The 22,457-nt window shown below is 33.8% G+C and overlaps 2 protein-coding genes across 21 annotated transcripts in view; one reads left to right on the top strand and one right to left on the bottom strand.

Annotated features, from left to right (window-relative positions):
* Nucleotides 1–3,595, top strand: part of LOC106071338 (inositol hexakisphosphate and diphosphoinositol-pentakisphosphate kinase 2-like) — a 77,111-nt gene extending 73,516 nt beyond the window's left edge. For all 19 annotated transcript variants that reach the window (XM_056005755.1, XM_056005753.1, XM_056005749.1 and 16 more), the window contains 2 exons: nt 829–996; nt 1,315–3,595. In XM_056005755.1, coding sequence (XP_055861730.1) covers nt 829–996; nt 1,315–1,472 — 326 coding nt within the window. In that variant the 3' untranslated portion in view covers nt 1,473–3,595. The remainder of the gene's footprint in view (nt 1–828; nt 997–1,314) is intronic.
* LOC106051688 (metabotropic glutamate receptor 3-like) lies at nt 2,960–22,405 on the bottom strand. 2 transcript variants are annotated; one of them, XM_056005769.1, is made up of 18 exons: nt 22,140–22,405; nt 21,212–21,454; nt 20,594–20,701; nt 19,825–19,996; nt 18,857–19,077; nt 13,933–14,087; nt 13,297–13,467; nt 12,982–13,063; nt 12,228–12,431; nt 11,022–11,248; nt 10,808–10,935; nt 8,261–8,427; nt 7,574–7,765; nt 7,203–7,486; nt 6,577–6,718; nt 5,863–6,046; nt 3,906–4,109; nt 2,960–3,783 (listed from the first exon to the last, which is right to left on the bottom strand). In XM_056005769.1, the coding sequence occupies exons 2-18, from the start codon at nt 21,452–21,454 to the stop codon at nt 3,749–3,751; spliced, it is 2,919 nt and encodes a 972-aa protein (XP_055861744.1). In that variant the 5' UTR covers nt 22,140–22,405; the 3' UTR covers nt 2,960–3,748. The 2 variants fall into 2 exon arrangements, with proteins under 2 accessions (XP_055861744.1, XP_055861743.1); XM_056005768.1 differs by having other exon boundaries at nt 5,851–6,046; nt 22,140–22,404.
* Nucleotides 22,406–22,457: the final 52 nt, after the last annotated feature.

Here is a 22,457-nt window from a genome sequence, read left to right as displayed (position 1 = left end):
TTTGGATTGCTGCATTTCATATATGCTACATGCTTGAATGATTTTTACCTTTTTTTTTTTTTATATTTAGGAAGATACACATTTGCCCCTCAAAATACACATTTCCTGGTCTGGAAATATACATTTCCATTTTGTCACATAGGCAACTCTGTAAATATGCCAAAGGAAAAGATGCATTTTCCAAAGCCCCAATTAAATTCCCCCTTCCCTTTCCCTACCCTTCCTTTTGGCCTTGAGTCCTCTAAAGGAACGAAATATCAATTTGGTTTTATTAAGTGTAATCATTTATTTTACCCCATTTGAATGTAGATCAAAGACTTCAGAGTATAGCAGTCTTATCTACACCCGTACACGTGGGGAAAAAAAAACCTATAGATTTATCTTCTTGATACTTTAGGATAAGTTTTAAGTTAAACTGTGTCTAAAAGGAAGAGGAAATGTTGGAAGGCAAATTAAAAATGTTTTGTTTTTGTTTTAGACTATGTCTTTGCCAGTGACAAATCTTTATGTAGACACCCTACCACCCAATGTGCTGAACAGCGTGGGAGGATCTAAGTCTAAGAAATATAGACTTACTATTTTGGGGGAAGTACTGAAAATTACATATGGATGTTTAATAGCAAGCTTGTGATTTTTTTCCTGAGTATCCACGCTCAGACAGGGGTGAAAGTGGTTAAAGGAACCTATGTAAAAAAAGTTATGCAAATACATTTGGTGGTTGCAGAGATCTCTCGATAGATGAAAGAGTATAATTTTGCAAATATATTGTAGATTATGTTTAATATCATGTATGATATTGTAATTAAATAACAATTTCTCCTCTGACAGTTTCTGAGATTCCATCCTCCAGTAATTCCAGTGGTGGGCCCAACTCTCCAACTGTACAGACAACTCCTGTTGACTTGTTCAAAACACTTGGTATGTTTATGGGAACAAGATCAATATCTCAGAGTGAGAGTGAGTCAGGGGCTGATGGAAAGCCAGAGGATATTAAAGGTAAATAACTCTTAACTTAACCCAGATGAACTTTCTCCACATATTGGAAATTGCAATTATTATTTGTATCATTAGGGGTACAATTATTGCTTTTCTACAGCCTGTTTGCCTACTCTGATCCAATCTTTCTTTGTAACTGTGTAAGAGAGGGGACAAGGTTTCTATAGCCTTCAAAGATGTTCTTGTGTGTAACATTTCTGGTTTTGGAACTAATCTAACATTTACCATATATTTTTGATATTGAAAAGCTGTTCAAATATTGATTTTGTTATTAGTTTATTTACTATATGTATCATAAATAAAATCTCTAATGTCCAGATGCTAACTGCTCCCAAACTGCTGCTGAAGATGGTCTTCTGGAGATAACCTCCACAATGTCAGGCAGCTACTGCATCACCATGAATAAAACTGAGGACATTTTTCAGACACAAAACAGTTTAGAAGAACTTTGTATTGAGGACTCAAGTGTGAAGTAACAACTGGTGGTAGTCAGTCAACTTGTTGCTGTTATTTACTCAGTGTACATATCAAGATATGCTGATCTGGTCTACAAGACAATATTGTTATCTGTGATTCTTGGACAGGATTCGTGTTTGCTGGTGAAACTATTCAAGAATATTAACACTAGTCTAAAACATAGTCCTGTGTTATCTAGTACATTTATGTTTGGCGGAATACCTTAGAAGTTGATTCTATTTCTCTGGTGTGACAAATTGACTAATTTATTTAACATAACCACTATGTTGACTATTTAGTGATATTACCTCTGTGCTTTTTTTTTTCTATATTTACGTTAAATAATTTTTTTAAAACAACAGAACCATTGAAAAACTATTTTGTAATGGAACCACATATGAAAATGTAACGAAGTCTCAAAGTGAAACATGTTTGTCAGTTGCAATCAATGAAAGAACCACGCATTCAAACTTATTTTAATTTTTTTTTTTGACTTTATACTAAAATGATTTATGAATGAATGAATGTATCATTGTGAAAGAGAACATTTTTATTTCAATTTATTGTGTTTGAGAAACAGTTTGAAAACATCTGCACAAAATGTGTAGATGTCAAGATCTGTCATTGAAGACATTCAACTAACAGAAAAAAGGACTTGAACAATTCATAGCCACCTGCTTGTTCTCTTAATGCCTGCATTTTTTTGTTTTTACAAGACTACACAAAATAACCATGTTGTGGGGTGGGGGATGTCTGTGTACTCTAGTGAAAAACATACTGTTGTGCTACATCACCTTTTAAAATATTGTATAAAGAAATAAGAATTGAATTATCCAAACATAAACTATGTAACAGAACTGCAATTATGAAGAAGAAATGTGATGTTCAAAATATATTGTTGTTCTGTGTAATCATTAGAACAGAAATAAAAATGCATTTTAGAATGTAAGATGTCAAGGCAATAAAACTAATGTCATGGTTAATTAATGTTGTTCTTACTTTTTCAAAACTTTGTACCCTAATGTTTACATTGGCACAGAACAGACATAGTTCTACTACATTGTTCCCAGTAATGATGATAGAAATAAACTATTATGGATACCTTGTAGTTTAGTTTGCCAAATTTTATACAGAAATTGTACATTTAAAAATGTATAATTGTACTTACAGTTGAAAGTAAAGGAAATTGGTTGCTGTGGACAACCTTATTGACCAAGAAAAAAATCAATGAAGCTAGAATGCAGTTTTCCTTGTAGCTGTAATTAGTTTTACCCATAATTAAAATTATAATAATTAAAAAGGACTAGATAATAATTGTGGACATTAAACACTTTATTTTTGGAAAGGAGGAAAGAGCAATGATCAGACTACTTTTACTTCAATCATTTGTGGATATGCTCGACGCCCATACATAAAGTTAATGTCTATAAATGAGATAAAAATGGCATCTCTTAAAAGAAACTGAGAAAATGAATAGTATTTAATTTATAAAAAAAACAAGGTCAAGAACATTTGAAAGTTTATTCAATAACTAAAGAAACACTAAAATAGTGAGTTGAATATACAGATGAAAATACATTCACAATAATATTAGCCCATCATGGAGTTAGGATATTTACAAATGGCTTTCATCAATGTTTTCTAGCTGGCAACTCAAAGTCCATTAGTGACTCAGCCAGGGCAGCAGACAATTACTACATGGTATAGCAGTAAGAACCATCAATCTTCCAATTAGTCATTTCAATGATTTCTAAGGCCTTGTCTATTTATTTCTTGTACCAAATGTTCAGACACTTTGTTCAAATATATCAATAAATAGGATTCTCAGCAAAACAGTCAGTGCTAACACCAACTAAGTTGAAATAAGGGATCAAAAATCATTTCCTTTCCTTATGTGACAGTTACATTCAGTTGCAAGTCCATTTAAAACAAGACAATATTTTCTGTTTTTAACAATTGAAAGTGAATATAAATATATATATATATGTATAAAATGTCCAAAAAAAAAAAGGTAAATGTCTTAGTAGCTAAGTGCTTAAATATTACCAGCCTGAAGTGACTGCATTTTCTAGATATCACACATCAACATTCAATAACAAAGTGAATACAATCAATACACAAACAATCTTAGCAGCTAATCAATCATCACCATTAACTTATTCTTAAAGAAAAAAAAAAAAAACGAAGAAAGAAAAGCATGTTAACAAAAGATGTGTGTTCAGTAAATGATCTACTGGAAATGTCAACTTAAGTCAACTTGAATAAGGCAAATCTTGTGGTGACAGTCAAACACTTCTTACAATGCTCCTAAGTCAGTATGAGAACGAGATCCTGGAGAAACAGTTCAAAAATACTGGTTCAATTTTAACACAAACACAAATGTTACAAAGATATAAAAACAATCAAGATTGATATCTGAGTATATCTGGGTTATTTTCATCACAATGACTTACGTGGTAGTGTTCCTTTATGAGATCTTGGTCTTCCAGATGATCCATACGCTATTTCAGATTGTGTGCGTTTCTGTGGTAGTCGCCCTCTGAGATCATCTGTCATTTTTAGAACTTTTGTGCTACCTCCATAGGCAGACTCAGATTTCTTCAAGTAAGTGACAGGAGCACTGTAGGTACTTGCAGGATATTTCAAATGGGTAGCCACTGAAGAAAAAAAATTAAAGACTGATGTTACTGTTGGTCTATGTGTTGCTACAATTGCATTAGGTCTTGCTCACTAGCTTTCTAGGAAAGAGATTGGATTAAAAGTTCTTTGTCTGCTCTCTTATCTAGATGAAATTGCAGTTTTTTACTTTTGAAAAAAAAATTAGAGAACTAATATTTGAACCTTTGATGTTGTAACAAAATATTTTCTTCACTTTCAATGAATCAAAAAAAAAAAAAATTTGCCTTTTTCTCTGTTTTGCTGGGTTTTAGGAATTAAAAAAAAAATCTTATTTAATTCTCTTGTAATTTAATTTAATTTTTCATTTTTTCTTTCCTAAGTGAGTTTCAAAAATACATGGAACTACTATTTATGAATATTTTGAAATTTTACTTAATAATTTTGTACTTATAGGTCAAGGATTATGGTCTTTACAATAGTGTAGTATCAAGTCTCGTTATAAGTTAAGTAAGTGTAAAACAAACTTTAAAAGCATTAAATTTCTAACTCTAAGTTAAACTACTTAAATATTTTCAATTATCCCAATATAAACACAGACATGTCAATACATACAGAGATTAGGATTAGTCAACTTTTTTTCCATAGATAATAGTTCTCACACTTAATAACAAATACTTTTCATGTTTTATATATATATATATATATATATATGTGTCATTTTACGTCTCAAGAGACAATCTTTTCCCTTTCCAACTTCTTGTGTGACTAAAGAAGCCAATCCTCATTGGTTATTTTATCTTGCCACCTTATTTTAAAGATCCGCCTTAGGCATTGGAGATGGAAGATTTTTAGTTTTTTTTCCTGCCAAGAGAAGGTAGACCACATTAATTTCCATTAGCAGAGTGCTCATCACTCTCCTTTCTGCAGCCATGACATGGTGCCTATTACTTTGACTATCCTGTTGATATGTCTTTATCCAGTAGAACATCATTGGATTATGATGGAGCCAAGATAACAAAAATGGTCAACAATTTCCAGTGGTGATGCAGTGGCGTAGCTAGGGTGGGGGGAATTTGAAAATCCCCCCGGGCCCCCACTTGAGAGGGGCCCCCAAATAAGTGTTTTTTACATTAAAAATTAAATGCTAAGGAAAATGCAGGGGCCCCAAAAGAGGTCAAGCCCCCCGGGCCCCCAAATGATGGAAAATTCCTAGCTACGCCCCTGTGGTGATGTGCAGTACTTGTGTTCTAAACTAGTATTTTAGTTTGATTTGACTAATATGTCAAACTTCTAGTATGCAGCATGTAGTCTGTCAACCAGGGTCTGAGGCTGAGTAGCAGAGTCAGCAACAATAGTTGCATCATCAGCATAGAGAAGTTCCCTGATTAATACCTTCTTAACTTTGGTTTTTGCCCTCAACCTTGATACATTGAAGAGTTTTCCAGAGGATCTTGTATGGTGACATACACCTTCGTCAATGTAAGCATAATGCAGTAGGCAGGAGATGCCAAACAGAGTAGGTGCGAGCACACGTCCTTGATTGACACCACTACTGACCTCAGAAGGTGCTGATATACATATACATATATATATATATATATATATAATAGTAAAGTGAACTTTTTTTATCCTGTAATTGTTTTGTAATATTGTATATTGTATTGATTATTTGCCATCTACAAAAGAATTTGAAAATGTTAGACTACTGTAAAACAAAAATGAAAATGCCAACTAGCACTACTGCAAGCTGAGATAACAATACAAAAGACGGACACAGACCCCCAATCTTACTGGGATCTCCATTCCCAATAATTATAGGCTCATTATATATCCCAGGATTATTGACATATATGATAGAGCCTGGCCCTTTTCCTCTATAACTTGATGGAGCCATTATAACAGAGCCAGCATAGATTGTTTCTCTGTCATCTTCCAGGTATATCCCTTCTACTCCCATATTGACCAGCTGCCTGACCTAGAGAACAGAAGAACAGACAAGTTAACATCACAATCAGACAGACTTGCTCTTAAAAGGCTTTTTTAACATTTATTTTATAAGAAAATGTATTTGAGTTTATACATTAAAGCTTTGACAATATAATACCAATAAATAGAATGATGAAAGTGTATACTATAATATGACCAGACGCCTAGAAGACCCTAAATTCTACTCTAATCATCTTGTTAGTTGTGTTATTAGAAGCTTCAAATGAGACTTTAAAAAGTTAAAAAAATGAATATTTGTGTTTGGCATATGTCATGCTGAAGACTATATCACTTGAGTATAAGAATACAAGAACTGCATTCTATCCAGTCAATTTGAATAGGACATTTGTAACTTTTACAACATAAATACCTAGATCTGCATTTATATTTTCTCTATTGGCTTAATTATTAATTTGTCTGAAAATTATTTTGATAGCTCTTATATTAATTCTGCATCTCTATTTGTTCTCTCCCTAATTTATTCTTTCCTTTATCCTAATTGCTCTGGTGTGACCTTACTTTAGGTAAGAACATAGAAAACAGAATTAGTGTAGCTGTTATCAGAAGTCCAAAAGCTATGCAGCCATCACCAAACTCCTCAGAATAAGCATGATCCTTGTTAAGTCCTCCAATCAAACCCCAGGCCAGCCAGATTGGAATACTTGGAAAAAAATTAGAAATCACACATTAATAGTCAATTCATAGTCAATTCCCTTATTTTATTATAGTTTTAGGAAAGATTAAAATAAGCATTCACAATATTTGTTAGAATAATTAGGCTAAAAAAAAATATTCTGGATTTGAATGTTAAATAAATAGATTATAGACATTTATTCAAAGTAAACACTCTATGACCTATCACTAACTGACTAAAGGCATATAGTTGTCAGGCTTCTCAAGCACAAAGTCTAACTTTAAGTATCTAATCTTTGGGAAGGCTAGAATGAATTTTCCTATGTGAGTCCACAAAGTCAGGAAAAGTTCATTGGTTGTTTTTCTAGCCACATGGAATCCATGTTCATAAAGCATAAGATTCTTTATAAACTTTCACTTCATTCTGAAGTTGAAATAAAACCTGTTTAGTATCTATCAAAAAACAATGTTAATAAAATATGCTCAGTAAAAGGTATTTATGAAATGGTTACCTGAAACCTGCAGCAATACCAATAAATATACTTTCTCTATGGTTGGTGATGATGCCATGAGCATTTAGAGATAGAATGGTGGTGATCAGAATCATGACCATAATGTAGATCAGTGACATCAGATGGTTCTCAAAGTTGGTGCGCACAAAGGAAGACATAAGTGTGGATGTTTTACCAGCTTCCCAGGTATAATGATTGCAGATCCACATTTCTTTTCCATTGTTAGCCATGACTTTGATAGCCTCTGGAGGGACAGTGATCAACCACTGGACATCAATCACAATCTAGTGACAACAACAAAAGCAAATTTAGAAATAAAAGCTTTAGAAATGACATTTTTCATGTTACTTAACTTGATTATGTAACAGTACCTGGACACCAACTGCAAAAACAAATAAAAGGAACTGATATATTCCCTTCAAGTAGTTAGGAGATCCACCATCACTTGCTACCAATATGTCAGAGGACTTGGAGGTCAGGATGACCATTAACTTGACCAACAAGACAGCAAAACAAAAAGCATAGGACACACCAACACCAAATCTAGTGATGCCACAAGTTGCCTAAATGAAAGAAAAAGAGTAAGTAAACTACCTGCCAACTTTAAATCATTTTCATACTGTTTAAATGTTTCACTTGCTTTATTATTTTATATCAAGTAACAAAGCAAGTACTTTTTTTCAACTGATTCCGTGTCGAAACATTTTTTTTTTCAATTTTTTAAAATGATATCATACATTTGAAGCCCCCCTTCCTGGTCGTGCAGTTTGCACGCTGGACTGTCGTTCAGATTTATCGATGGTCCCGGGTTCAAACCCTGCCCGCTCCCATCCCCCGTCATCCTGCGGGAGGTTTGGACTAGGAAGTAATTATCCTCAACTCTGAAGGAACATCCGAAACATGTAAAACATTTTACAAACAAACATTTTACAACAATGAAAAAAAAAGTGATTTTTATATAGTTTTAACAGGGATACTATTTCATTGCTAAATGAGCAGTGCCATAGTACATACAAAACTATTTAACATCTTTAGCATACAAGCAAAAACCATCAAACCTTTGTTGGAATAGGCAGGTAGGCAAACAGAACAAGGTAACACAGAAAAATTCCAAAAAGCAGGAGCTGACCCAGCCACATAGTCCTCCATTTATTTCTCATTTCTGTACCCAGAAGCTTGTATAGGATGTAGATCTCAAAGATAATCACACTTAATATGCCAACACCTGGAGCACAGCAAGAGAGAGTAGCACTATTATGATATCAATATTGTATATTGGATATTGTACATTAGTTATGAGCTATACAAAGGTTTTATTACTAACCAATAGTAAGCTTATAAAATACTTTTATAGTTTGACTCATTTATTGCTACAGATTCTAGTGCAGTTTGTGTCACAGACAAAATGTGTCAGCTCTGTATCTGTTTTTTATTTTCACCTACATTTTAAGGAAGTTTTTTTTTAGTCAGCATTTCTTGGTCAGGAGTAAACCAGCATTAGTTTTGATCACTGGTGAAGTAAGCATTTTGTCACATGGATATCAGCTAAATTTATCCAAAATGACAACATAATTCATACATTCTTGCTCCACCATCCCCAGTGCTTACTAAAAAAATAACTATACATTTAACTATTCAGAGATAAACTGTACAAATGATCTAGAAATAGAGACTGCGGAGATCATCCAAGACCTTTTAGTGATATCAAACTTATCATATCAAAAGCTTTAACAAAGCTTTAACATTATTTAGTTTTATGACTAGGAAGAAAACATATAGCCTTGGCAAGTATTGCAAAAAAAAAGGTAATAGTGAAGTACAACTTTTATCCATCATATAAAATCTTTGGCCCCGATGACTCATTGATCATCACTAATCCCCCCACTTGCCATAGACCAGTGGTTCTCAACCTTTTTAGTTCCGCAACCCCTAATATAATTTCCCACTTGAATGTGACCCCCAACCTTAATTTTTTTTCGTTTACAGATAAATAAATTTATGCTCATAATTAAATTTAAAAAATAATATCATTCATACTTGCATTTATTTACTTTTCTATTGTGTATTCACAATATACATGCTAAATAATTAAGTGACAATTTGACAAATATGGCAAAGTATGGATAACAGTCTTTGATACAGTAAACTACATTATTACAGAAAAAGTGTTTCAACAGTGGTAGTGTGAAAGTTAAGCTTGTTTCTGTTCCACCAGATCAAGAATTCAGTAGCACAATGAATGTCATCTTATGCATCAAGTCTGATTCTGAATTTGATAACTAACAAGCTGGAAAACCTTGTTTCGCAAAGATTTGTTCTTGGAAATGGAAGAAAAAGGCACGCAATCTCAAACAGAGCAGGATATGAAATAGTTTGAATATCAAGTACAGTTCAAATATGCTTGTGACAGCATGTAAAAATGGACAAAAAACTTCCATTGATGAATAGACAAAATATCCAAATTTCCAGGGGTCTTTGGTGACCCCTGGAAATTTGTCATTCGACCCACAGGTTGAGAACCCCTGCCATAGATGATAAAATATGAAACTTTAACCTATCATTTAACTTAAGCCATTTTTAAGATCAAAATCGCAGAGGTTAAATTGGTTTCAATCCAATGTATTTTAAAGCAACATTGAAAATGTCTATAGAGTACAAAATTATAATTCCTTCCACTTTAAGCACTTAAACTTTTTGGTTCATAACTTTTTGTCATTTCTTTTTCTTTATTTATGTTTATTTCTACACAAAATATAAATCTAGATCTTAAATCTAATTCTCCTATAAATCTAGGTAGATAATTGTCAGAGTGAATGTGAGGGATTATCCTTGGATCAGTGTAGTGATTATCAAATGTGTTTTTAGAAAGAACAATGAACTTCTATATGCATGTGCATTTGTGTAGAAAATTACTACAGTTTGAAATGTGTGTACGTACTTAGGGGATTTAAAATATGATTTGTGAAGATGTGTTCTTCTAAATAAGGTCTTTTGATCTAGGATGGACAAAATAAAACAAAAATATGTAAAGATTGGACTTAGTAGCAAAAAATGACGTTTCTTCTTTCAAATTGTTTCACCCGAAGAGCAATGCTTCACTTATTTATTTATCAGTACTTCTACAATTAACGGGTAAAAAATGTGTGTAGTACAGAGGTATTATGGTATATGTAATGGGGGATTCAAAGAAATGTATGCTTTGTTTAAAACTGCTTTACTAGCCTTTCAATTGAGGAATGAAAAAAAAAGTGGGTCCGTCTAAAAGTTCATGATTGGGAATGAGAGCTTTCTATTGGAGATTGCTACAAAATGATGTGGTATTATTGTAATGCTGGCTGTGCCACTGAAGGGCCAAAAAGTGGGCTGTTGGGGAAGAGGGCTGTTCAATGGAAAGTAGTGTGTGTGTGTGTGTGTGTATTACATAATGCAGGCAGATGAGAAGGCTACAACTGATGGGCTTAAGAAGTGTTTGTGCATGTTCTATATTAGGGAGTTTCTACCATCATGCAGCAGAGTATCTGTTCATTTCTATGTAAGTTTGATTAACTGCAGGGAGGATGAGATATTTTTACCAGGAGTTGTTTTAAAAAAATGTTATGGATTACCTGCTAATACACCAAGAGCAATAATCCATTTGTGACCCAAATCAAATCGTGTGCCATATTCTGAGCTATCACGGTCCATGTTGGAATAAGCACCAGTAATAGCTTGATCTACTGGATACTGAACCACTCTGAAAACAATCAACACTATTAGAAATAAATATAATTCTATCTTCTGTTAGGATGGTAAAATGTACGATGCATTACAACAACATACACAGTTGATGCTTTGCTATTTCCACCATTGTTACTTGCTGCAGTTGTAGCACTTGTTGTGGATGTGGTTGTAGTCACTGTGGTGGTGCTTGCTTCACAGCACAAGTTCTGGCCTGGAAATGGACATGAAGGGATGCTGTAGGCATTCCCATAGTTAGCAGTATCAAAAAGGTTTACTGAGAAAGATGGCACTGACTTGCCACTGGCATCTACACTGTATGTTCCAATCTGTAAGATATTTATGGGAAAAAAATTAACGTTTAAATAATTTTAATAATCTTTTTACAAGAAAATTTCAGAATTAATACAAGAAATATATGACAGAATGTAGAACAAAATGACAATGGACTTCCATTGTCTGATCACTAATATATATAATCAAACTAAGGTCTATGGATTCCATGTTGCTCCTCAGATTATTTTATATGACCAACAGACGCAAACATTTTGTAAAGTGAAAGTTATTTGATTAGAATACTCAACATATTTCTGAAATTTTATTTCATCAGTTGAAAAGGGAGGATGTTGAATTTAATAGTTACTAATATTACCGGTATCAAAAATTAGAAGTCAAACTTCATGTTTGCTGTTTACATGATGAAAAACCAGACTGAATTTAATCCACATCATAGCTATTCCTATTCCTATTTTTTTTTTTTTTACTTAATCCAATCATGTAAAATCCATTCTTACAAATTTGTTTCCTACAAGCAGTTGACAACTGGTTTAGCATGAAATTAAGATAAACTACTAGTAACAATACAGTTTTGTATTTATTATCCTTTATTCATATTTTAATACTGTAAATTGTGACTGAAGTAAACATTATCTATTACCATACAAGTATACACATGTGAATACATGACCTCAATAACAAAACATTTTTCAGTGTGGCTCTCTTTAATAAAAGAATGTTTGCCCTGATATATTGATTATGCTAATGGAACAGTATTTGTCAAACTGAAGTATACAGCTTGCTAGTTGGAGATAATACTTAAATCAATAAGAAAGGTCAAACATCTTGATGTGTCTATGTTGAAGAACTGTCTGTCTGGGGTGCGAGAGGCAGGGTGTTAACTTAAAAAAGCAAAGTCCACTCTAAGGGTATAAAGGGGGAAAGCAGATTTCATTATGCTTTAATACCGGAATACACTTATTATTACACAATAGACTCTAACTACTAATTAACAATGTAAATGGAACAAACCTGATCAAATTTACCACCACCACTGAAGCGATAATAAACATAGTTCACATTTGTATTAGACAGTTCATTGTCATTGAATAAATTAAATCCCATTCGAATAGCCCTAAATATATCATCTTTTTTTGACCGTTGATTACGATAAGCATCACAAAATTGGTAGCTAGTTCCTGTAGAACAGCCTTGGTTGAGCAAAGTGTCTATACCCTGTAAAGGAATCAAAGCAAATTTTTTAAAACTAACATTTGATGATTAAATTACTAAGCAAAATAAATTTTAGAAAAGTATTCAAATAAAACTTGCTTAGCAATAAAGTCTCACATCGCCTAATAATTTCTTAAAGACAAATAGAAACTATGTCATTTGGGAAGCGTGGTCAAGAGGCCAAGTGCGCTTGAACTTGGCTTGGCTACCTAGAAGGGGGCTCGAGGTTCGACACCCGACTCGGGCAGAGTTGTGTTTACTGACCGCCTAAAGGCAGCACGGAAAACCAACTCCTAGATACCCCCTCCCCCCCCACCGGTCCACAAAAGAGATTGGACCAAAAGCGCTCTGAGCATGCTATAAGCATGAAAGTAGCGCTATATAAAAGCTATAATAAATAAATAGTTCACATTATTGAAACATTAGCTGGATGATTTTTATATCAAAATAATTACTGTCAATTTTTAATTTATTAGAGAAGATTAGTGTGTTGTAAAATTAATAGTTGATTGACAAAGGCTCTGATAAGTATTTTAATAAATTCACATCTAACCTTCAGGACACTCTCGACACTTTTCAGAGTTCTGCTGATCCCACGTCTCACTGGTGATGAAAGTAGATTTATATCTGACACACTGAAACACAGAAGTAATGGTCATTAAATAATACAAACAAAAGTTCTAAAAGTAACCATACAGGTCTCAATCAGAAATTGCATTTATATATATATATATTTATTCTTAACATTCTCTTCAAAAACTTTTCAGTTGGGCTTTGAATAACTCTGCCTTACTCAAAGCTATGCTAAACATATGCTGTTCACAAATATAGTTGAATAACAAAGCAATAAATAAGTGTGGCTACTTACGTGAAACCAACCAACCAGCCACTTGGAATATTTTTTACAGTAGAACTATTAAAGAGACCAGAGTTGACAAAATCTTTAAATCTGTCCCAAGCCTCTTGTGACATGTATTTATCCACTTGATCAACAATGATAGCATTATTGGCAACATAACTCTTTCTTTGAAGAAAAGCTCTAAAAATATGAGGGTATTAAAGAAAAAATGCACATAAAATAAATTGAATACTAAATTCCATTAGAAATAAGAAGTCATTTAGAGTTCACTTTATGACAAATATGTTGGAAACAATCATTTCTAATGTTTTTACTCCACAAATTAGAGACAAAATGCTAATGTTAATACAAGTCATGCACATGGACGTCAATAAGAAAACCTAAATCAACCACCACCTGACAACAGTTACGCTGCACTGAATGTGGCAAAATATGTAGGTCATAGCTGGGACTGTGTAGCTACTTGAAATACTGCACTCCTCATTAATCTTAGAACTCGAAGAAAAGCCTTATTATTATTATTATTATTATTATTATATAAGTCATGCACATCCTAACTTGCAAGTTTGTTGGTTTTTACAAACAAAAATCCCTTTGTACATTTTTAATATAGCAATTACAATTAACAAAAATAATGAGCCTTACAAGTCTTGACCAATGACTGAGTTCAAAATGAAGACTAAATTATTTTGTATAGATTGAAAATTGGTGGTTAAAGAGTCTAGTTCTGCTGTAGACATCAGTGGTACAACATATTTAGCATTGGCACGAGCATTCAGGTCTTGGATAATTTGATCTGCCTGAAAACAGAAACACCAACACAGAATTCGGTCAAACATTTCTAAAGCACACAGAATTAGATTACTGTTATGAAAAGCATATCCTCAAGCAATGTTTTTAACAAGTGTTGGTCACAATCTGTTAATAAGGCACAAGTGCTAAGGCACATGTAAAAACAACCTCTAATTAACATGGACAACTACAACACATGGATATGGGTAGGAGGTAGTTCTCTTTTTCTTGAAGAAACATTTGTATTTTGTAAGATAATTGACACTTTGAATTTTGATAATTAGAAAGTAGGCTACATAAAGGGTAAAAAAATAAAAAGGAGTAGACCAGGAGTAGACCAAACTCTGTGGCCAGCAATTAGCAAGGGTGTCATTAGGCTACAACTCCATTTACTCCATTTACTTTCTTCCTCTAATGTCAGGTTACAGCCTTGACTGGGGATGTAGATTGAAAGCCTTACATTTTTAACCTAAACTTGTAAACACTCTTTCACCCCTCTCCCCTAAGTAGAACAAGTTTTTGTTTTTAAAAGAAAAAAAAGCTTGAGAAAAAAACTAACAAAGTTCAAGTAAAAAAAGATAAACATGAAGCTCCTTTCTTGCAGGAAAAGTTTTGAGTTTCTATTTGACTGAACAATTACTTCATGAAACTGGAAACAAACAAGAACAAAACAAGTCAAACTAACCAATCATTATTTCACTTGCTGAACAGCTTTAGAGAAAATTCTTGCAACCTATTCTGGCATTCATAATTCAAGTGACTCCAGATAGTCCAACGCTTTATAATCTGACACACTCAGTAATCCATCGCGATGTCAATGTAAATTCATATAATTAATGTAGAACATATATTTTTAGAATGTTGGGAGGCTTAAACTGTAATTTACTACAGTATATGAAAGTTGAAATCATGTTTTTTTTAAATCAATACATTTTTCTTCTTCATCTATTTTTACAAAGCTTATATCAACTCACTTTATATAACTGTCTGGTAAAAAGTTTGTACATGTTAATTTTTTCCACACCCAATCTCAGATCATGCTGAAATTTTGCAAAATTTTTTCTTGTATCTGACAAAACAAGGTTCAATAAAAAATTTTAACCAATTAGTTAATTAACTATTGGTAATTAATCATAATCACTTTGTTTGGTATATTGAACAATGGAAAGAAATTGTACTTGACAAATAAATGTGGTGGTAAAAGTTGAATTAGTCCCTTTGAGGAGGCTGAGCCCTCAAGTTCAAATTTCCCCTGCTCCCTTTCCCAACTGGTCCAGACAAGTGATAGGATCATGGCACTTTGAGAAAGCTAAAAGCATGAAATAGTGCTAAATAAAAGCAATAGTTAAAAATATTTCTAATTGCACAAAGTCTCTTGGCAGAACCCACGCTCAAAAAAGTTGCACCAGCCTGACCTCTGCAACACCCGATGGATGGACCTGAAAAGTGTCCTCCACACCCGCTCGTACCATAGTGCGGACTGCAACTCAGACCATTCACTAATGCTAAGCAAGATCAAACTGGTTCTCAAGAAGGCTTATACTTCCACTTAATCTAGAACTAGGCAAATTAACGTCAACCATGTAGGTGACCCAGAGAAGTCTGCACTTTTTGGCGAGCTCCTGAACAGTTCAATCCCCTCTTTAAGTGATGAAGAAGACATCTCTATCAGATGGGAGAAATTAAGAGATGTAATCTACAGTTTGGCAATCACCGCCTTTGGGCCTCATAAACACACTGGTTTGAGGCGAATCTAGCACATATGGAACCTTGCATCGAGAAAAAGAGATCTGCACACCTCGCTCACAAGACAAAGCCTAGTCCAAAATCTTTGCAAGCCTTCAAAAGTGCTAATAAAAAGGCGAAACAAATGGCTAGACAATAAGCTAACAACTTTTGGAGGGATACCTGCAACAGAATCCAAGACAGTCTCTACTCAGGAAGTAGTAAAGCTCTGTTTGATGGCATTAAAGCGGCCCTGGGTCCAACAGTGTCTAAGCCTGTCCCCCTTCTATCTTCTTCTTCATCGTTCTCATTGTTATGTTGGAGTGTTCAGATGACTAGACCAATACATGAGATGAACTGCGCAGTGGTTTCCAAATCAGGGAGCTCTCCATATAGTTTTCTTTCTATTGGGGTGATTTGGGGCCAATGTCTTATACGGGCCTCTTGGTAAAGAGAGCAGTTTTGGAGGACGTGGTCAGCATTCTCTGGTGATACTCCACATGGGCAGAATTCACTGGTTCCAATTTTGAGCTTCCCCCTTCTATCAAAAAAGAAAAAATTACAGATCCAACCAAACAGCTAGAACGATGGACAGAACACTACCTCGATGTCTATGCCACAAAGAATACAGTAGACGATGTTGCCCTGGCTTCTCTACCAGATCTTCCAGTATTGGAATACCTAGATGAGCTTCCGAGCCTTGGTGATCTCAAAAAAGCAGTAACTGCATGAAAAATAGAAAATCTCCAGGGAGTGATGGTATCCCAGTGGAAGTAGTTAAAGTCAACGAATCACTCCTGCTCCCTGAACTATATTCTCCTCAGGGAAACAGGCCATGTCCCACAGGACATGCGTGTTGCAACTATAGTCACAATATACAAGAACAAAGGGGATCAGAGTGACTGCAAACAATTATAGGGTTATCTCTCTCCTCAGTATAGTTGGCAAAATCTTTGCTAGAGTGGCACTATCCAGGCTGCAAGTGATAGCTTCTAAAGTCTACCCAGAGTCTCAGTGTGGATTCAGGAGTGGTAGATCCACTATAGACATGATATCCGCTCTACGACTACTGCAGAAGAAATTCAGAGAGAGAGACAGACCACTTTACATTTTTTTTGTTGATCTTACTAAAGCCTTTGACATGGTCAGCAGAAGTGGCCTTTTCAAGCTCCTAAGAGTGCTTTCATGGGGAAACAAAATGTACTGTCAAATACAATGGAGCCCAATCAGCACCTTTTGAAGTTAGCAGTGGTGTCAAGCAGGGATGTGTGCTCGCACCTACTCTGTTTGGCATATTCTTCTCCTGTCTACTGTATTATGCGTACAACGACATAAATGAAGGTATGTTTCTCCATACAAGATCCTCTGGAAAACTATTTAATGTATCAAGGCTGCTGGCAAAAACCAAGGTTAGGAAGATACTTATCAGGGAACTGATGATGCAGCTATTGTGGCTGATTCTGATATTCAGCTTCAGTTCCTGGTTGACAACTATCTGCTTATTGCCAGAAGTTCGGCTTAAACATTAGTCAAAGCAAGACTAAGATACTAGTCCAGAACACAAATACTGCACCTCAAGTAAACATTAATGGCCAACCACTAGAAATTGTGGATCACTTTTGCTATCTTGACTCCATCATATCCAACAATACTCTACTGGATAAAGACATTAACAACAGGATAGCCAAAGCAATGGCCACCATATCACTGTTGCAGAAAAGAGTGTGGGACAACATATTGCTGACTAACAGTACTAAAGCCCTAGTCTACCGGACCTATGTGTTGAGCACCTTGCTATATGAAAGTGAAACATGGTCAACTTACTCATGGCAGGAAAAAAAGCTGAATGTCTTCCACCTCTGATGCCTATGACGGATCTTTAAAATAAGGTGGCAAGATAGGATTACCAATGAGAAAGTGCTAAGAAGAGCAGGATGCCAGGACATCCGCTCTGTTATCAGCAGCAGACACCTTGGCTGGCTTGGCCACGTTCATAGAATGCCAGTAGGTCGACTTCCACAAGACATTCTGTATGGCAATCTAATAGAAGGCAGGAGCGCCGCTGGTCGCCCACTTTTACGTTATACTGATGTATGCAAACGCAACATGAAGCTCTTCAAAATCGACACTAGCAGATGGGAAAAAGTATCACTGGATAAATCTACATGGAGAGAGAGAGCATAGAGGAAGGGTCTCGGATTGCAGATGCCATACACAACAGAAGCAGAAAGAAGGGTGAAAATGCAACAGCGCCTGGTGATCACATATGCCCAACCTGCGATCGCAGCTGTGTATCAAGGATTGGCCTCTTTAGTCACACAAGAAGTATATTTGTATGTTTTTCTACCCTTGAAAATTTAAGAGAATAGGCCTATCTTATTACAGCATAAACAGAATGTTTTTCTTGACATCTATGGTTACATTATTATTACTTTACCTTTAGTAGTCTGCATTTTCAGCAGCCTGACATCATCCCCAGTCCCTTAACTGTCAGACTATCTAGAGTCAACTGTGTTAGTCAAACTATAACTTAAGGGTAGGCCTAAATGAAATTTCTTATTTTCTAAAATATAAAATCTTGAGTGTGGTCAGATTTTTTAAAAACTTATATTGTTTCTAAATTTCTAAATGTTACAGAGATTTATCTTCCTTATTTAGACTTCAACCAGAGAAATGAAAATATGAGACTTTATTTAAGGTCTACTAGACTATCTATTAAAAAATATTTTTCATACTTTAAAAACTAGAGCATTGGTTGTAATGTAAGCTAGAACACTTCAAACAAACACAAAAAACAAGATCGAGTGAACAGTAAATTTTAATGCACCCTTGAATCCTCCCAACTTTAATGGGTATCTGACATTAGTTGGTGAAAACTAAAAGGAGTTTTCATTGTGCTGGTCACTTGATACCCTCATTAACCTTGGGCTATAGAAACAGAGGACCTTTACCTGGAAGGCACACCTTACTTTTATGCTTCATAACAATGCATTAAAAAAATGTAGTACTCTATGACCTTTTCTTCATCAACTAAATATTTCTTTGTACTTACAGAAAAAGTATTTATGTCTGCAGTGTATTGAATACATATTGAAGGATCCATTTGTGATTTAAGTTCATTGAATGCAGCTTTCCAGAAATTGTCTTTACCAGAAAATACAACCATCACATATTGAGATTTGACTTGTTTCAGAAATTCAATGATTGCTTTCACATCATAAGTAAATGAGGGACTTAATCTTAAAAGAGTCTTTTGATTTATAGAATTAAAATCTGAAAAAAAAACAACATAAGAAAATAAATTAGTTGAAGATATTAAGATAATTTTTTTTTTAATTGTGACTTACCTTCTGAATGTTGCAGACGTTTAATTTTCCTTTATTTAGGCTTCAACCAGAGAAATGAAAATATGGTTTGTGATTTACCTTCAGTGTTCTGAATGTTGCAGACATTTAATTTTCTTTTATTTAGGCTTCAACCAGAGAAATGAAAATATGATTTGTGTTACAGACATTTAAGCTTCCTTTATTTAGGCTTCAACCAGAGAAATGAAAAATGATTTGTGATTTACCTTCAGTGTTGATCGATTACACATGACCTGAGGCAATTAAGTCATGTACATCTTTTTGTAGAAGCAATAAGCAGAGAGTGTAATGGTATACAAATCTGTTGTTACCCAATACAGATGTAAGCTATTATAGATCTATTGCATGGAACTTACAGAAGTATGAAGGGAGCAGCAGATAAAATTGATTTCTATTTACAAGCACATTGTCATCAATTCGCACACATGCTATTTTACATAAAAGTGATTGTTAAAAGGCATATGTAGAAGGAACACTTTTTTTTTAAAGTTTTCATAAATGTATTTGCTTACTCACCCTCCGCCCCCACAAAATAGAAAGAGGAAATTACTCTTTAGCTGCAACTATAACAATATTAGTCTACTGAATATCTATAGAATTAGTTAGTCCAAGAGTTAGTAAAACTAGACACTGCAGGTAAAAAAAAAACAATTACCCAATGAATTAGCACTTGGGCTGATAAGAGTAATACCAAGGTCAGATGCAATTGTGCCAGTTCTAAAAGCATCTTCATTTGTGTAAGGACCAATGTAGGCTACCAAGTTAGCTTGGTCTGCTGTTTGAATATGAAGGTCACATTGAGAGTAACCCAACACATGTTGTAAGGTCTAAAGAAAAACAAACAAGATGGTTAACAAAGATCTTCAATAGTGTAGGCTACAATAAATTATAACAGATTTTTTATTAAATACTTTCAGAACAACTTTGTTTATGGTCTTTTAATAAATTTACATAAGGATTGGAAGGAATATCATTTAAATATTTAATCATATAATCTTACTCTAGAAGTTCCCATGTTCTTATTTTATAATGCAAAGATATTAGTTTCCTAGAAGGTCCTTTTCTTGACATTTAAAACATTTCTTATAAATATACTTTGATTCAAATGGTAATCTAAATAAGTAAGTGTGATTAGCTTGTCTTTTATTTGAAAAAAGGTTTCCAAATTGTTACTTTTAAAACATTAGGATATAATTTAATTACGTTTTTTTTTTAGAAGAGAAATGAAAGAAATTGAGCCTAAAAAGTGAGATTTTTTCAATTGATCCAAATAATTAGAAATGTCAAATTAAATGTTTTTTTCTTTAATTGCATTAACAAAAAAAAAGAAAGGATATTTAAAACCTGAATAACAACAATGTTACACATTTATATATGTTTAATTTAAATAGCCTCCTATGATGATATGTAAAGGTAATACCAACCAGCTCTGGTCTCATACAATTGTCAAAGGCTATTGCACCAACAGAGACACGTGTAGTTTGCACCAATTTTTGTGTAATACTATAGTATTCAATACCCCAAAAGAAAGCCTGAAAAAAAAATTATATAAAAGTTTCACTGATAATATTAAATATGATGTAACAACATACCTCATATATGCCATCAAACATAATCTTATGGAAACTCAAAGATACGCTATTTAATGGTGTAATATGAAATAATTACAAAGACTGTGGCACATACAACTGCACTCTTCCTAAATTGTTTTTATGACAAATTTTAGAAAGAAAGTTATGATAAATGTTCACAAGTCATTTAGAAAGATGACATTCAAGAAAAAATATAGAAACACAAAACAATTACAACTGTTAATCGGATTCTCTCTCTCAAGTCAATTGCTCTCTCCTTAAAAGTAGGAATACAGTTTCAATTTGTTTTACAATATGAATACCTCAATTAAAAAGCTTAAAACTTAACTTAGAGTCACCTGCAGCTTCAAAACCTAATAATAAAAATTAGGATAACTACTAGAGGTAATATAATGAAATAGAAAAGTCATTATGTGTAGATAAAGTTATACCATAGAAACTCTCAATTACCATCAAATTGAGAAGACCAGCCTGTGAGACAGTGGGGCCACAGATCTCAGTACTGTTCTTAGTGTGTATGTCAAACAAGCCTCCTATGATGAAGTATTTGTTCACATCTGCATACTGAGGTTGGATTGTGGCACCACCAGTAAAGTAACATTCATTGGTGCTGAATGAACTGGAACATCCTTGACTTCTGACTCTGGTTGAAACTGTTAAAGTGACCATCCAAATCCAATAAACAGTCCACATCTAAATTACAGAGTGAAAACAATTCACCAGATATATTAATTATACACTGAAAGGTGTTTTGGTCCTAATAACTGGCTGGTCCCATTATCTGAAATTGACTTTATATAATTTAACTAATATAATATAATCATCCCTGTTTAATTATTAGGCTACAATGAGATTAAATGGAGTGCTAACATCCCAACTTTTAAAATGACATTGACAACTTTAACATCTTACACAGTCAACTTGTTAAGTTGTCTAAATAGATCTATGTGTTTATAAAACAAACCATTTCAATGACAATCCTGTTAAATAAATCTATTGATCATAGAGTTAATATCCGCAGGCACTTTGGAATTAATTACCTTAAAGCAATAAAAATTACTGTTTGGGTTGTTAAAGTATTGAATGTTTACTGGCTATATTTTTTTAGCAAAGAAAACAGACTCTTAAAAGTTATCACTATCACTTTTTATTTTATTATTATTAATATATAAGATAAAATCAATATCTAATTTTAAATAACTGCAACTAATCTATAACTATATTAACTCTATAAATCTACACCCTATTCCCAGAGTATTGCTAACAGCAGTCAGTTATAAGCCTATAAACTATTATAATTACATAGATCTATATAGAATAGAGGTCTAGATGATGAAGTAACAAAGTTATTGGATCTTGAAAAAAATGTAATACTTACTTTTAAGAATGTTACATACAATCTCCAAACTGAAACTTACAGATTTAAGCTATAACTAGTCCAAATCTAGTCTAATTAAACCAGAAACAATTAGATGTAGATCTAGATCTAAACTATAATACAATAGATAATTAATTGCTACATGAAAACGGTCCACCATGAGCCATATAGTCTACCCTAGCCCAAACACCTATAGCAGTGCCCAACCCATTAGACGAAGTGTGCCTTCTAAAAATACCAGACCAGAGGGTCTTGCTATGCCATTCAACAATTCTTCAAACATGTAAATAATAAAAGAAAAGTATCGCATACTAGATC

This window comes from Biomphalaria glabrata, chromosome 12 (assembly GCF_947242115.1).
Source record: "Biomphalaria glabrata chromosome 12, xgBioGlab47.1, whole genome shotgun sequence".
Lineage (NCBI taxonomy): Eukaryota > Metazoa > Mollusca > Gastropoda > Planorbidae > Biomphalaria > Biomphalaria glabrata.
This window is presented reverse-complemented; position numbering and strand designations above follow the sequence as displayed.

Excerpts from the sequence above, each read along its gene's own strand:
- LOC106051688 (XM_056005768.1), bottom strand. The coding sequence starts at position 21,454 with ATGTGGACTGTTTATTGGATTTGGATGGTCACTTTAACAGTTTCAACC. Across the intron at positions 14,088-18,856 it reads CAGACATAAATACTTTTTCT|GCAGATCAAATTATCCAAGA; the intron begins GTAAGTACAAAG and ends TTCTGTTTTCAG. Across the intron at positions 6,719-7,202 it reads GGTATTGCTGCAGGTTTCAG|TATTCCAATCTGGCTGGCCT; the intron begins GTAACCATTTCA and ends TTTTTTTCCAAG.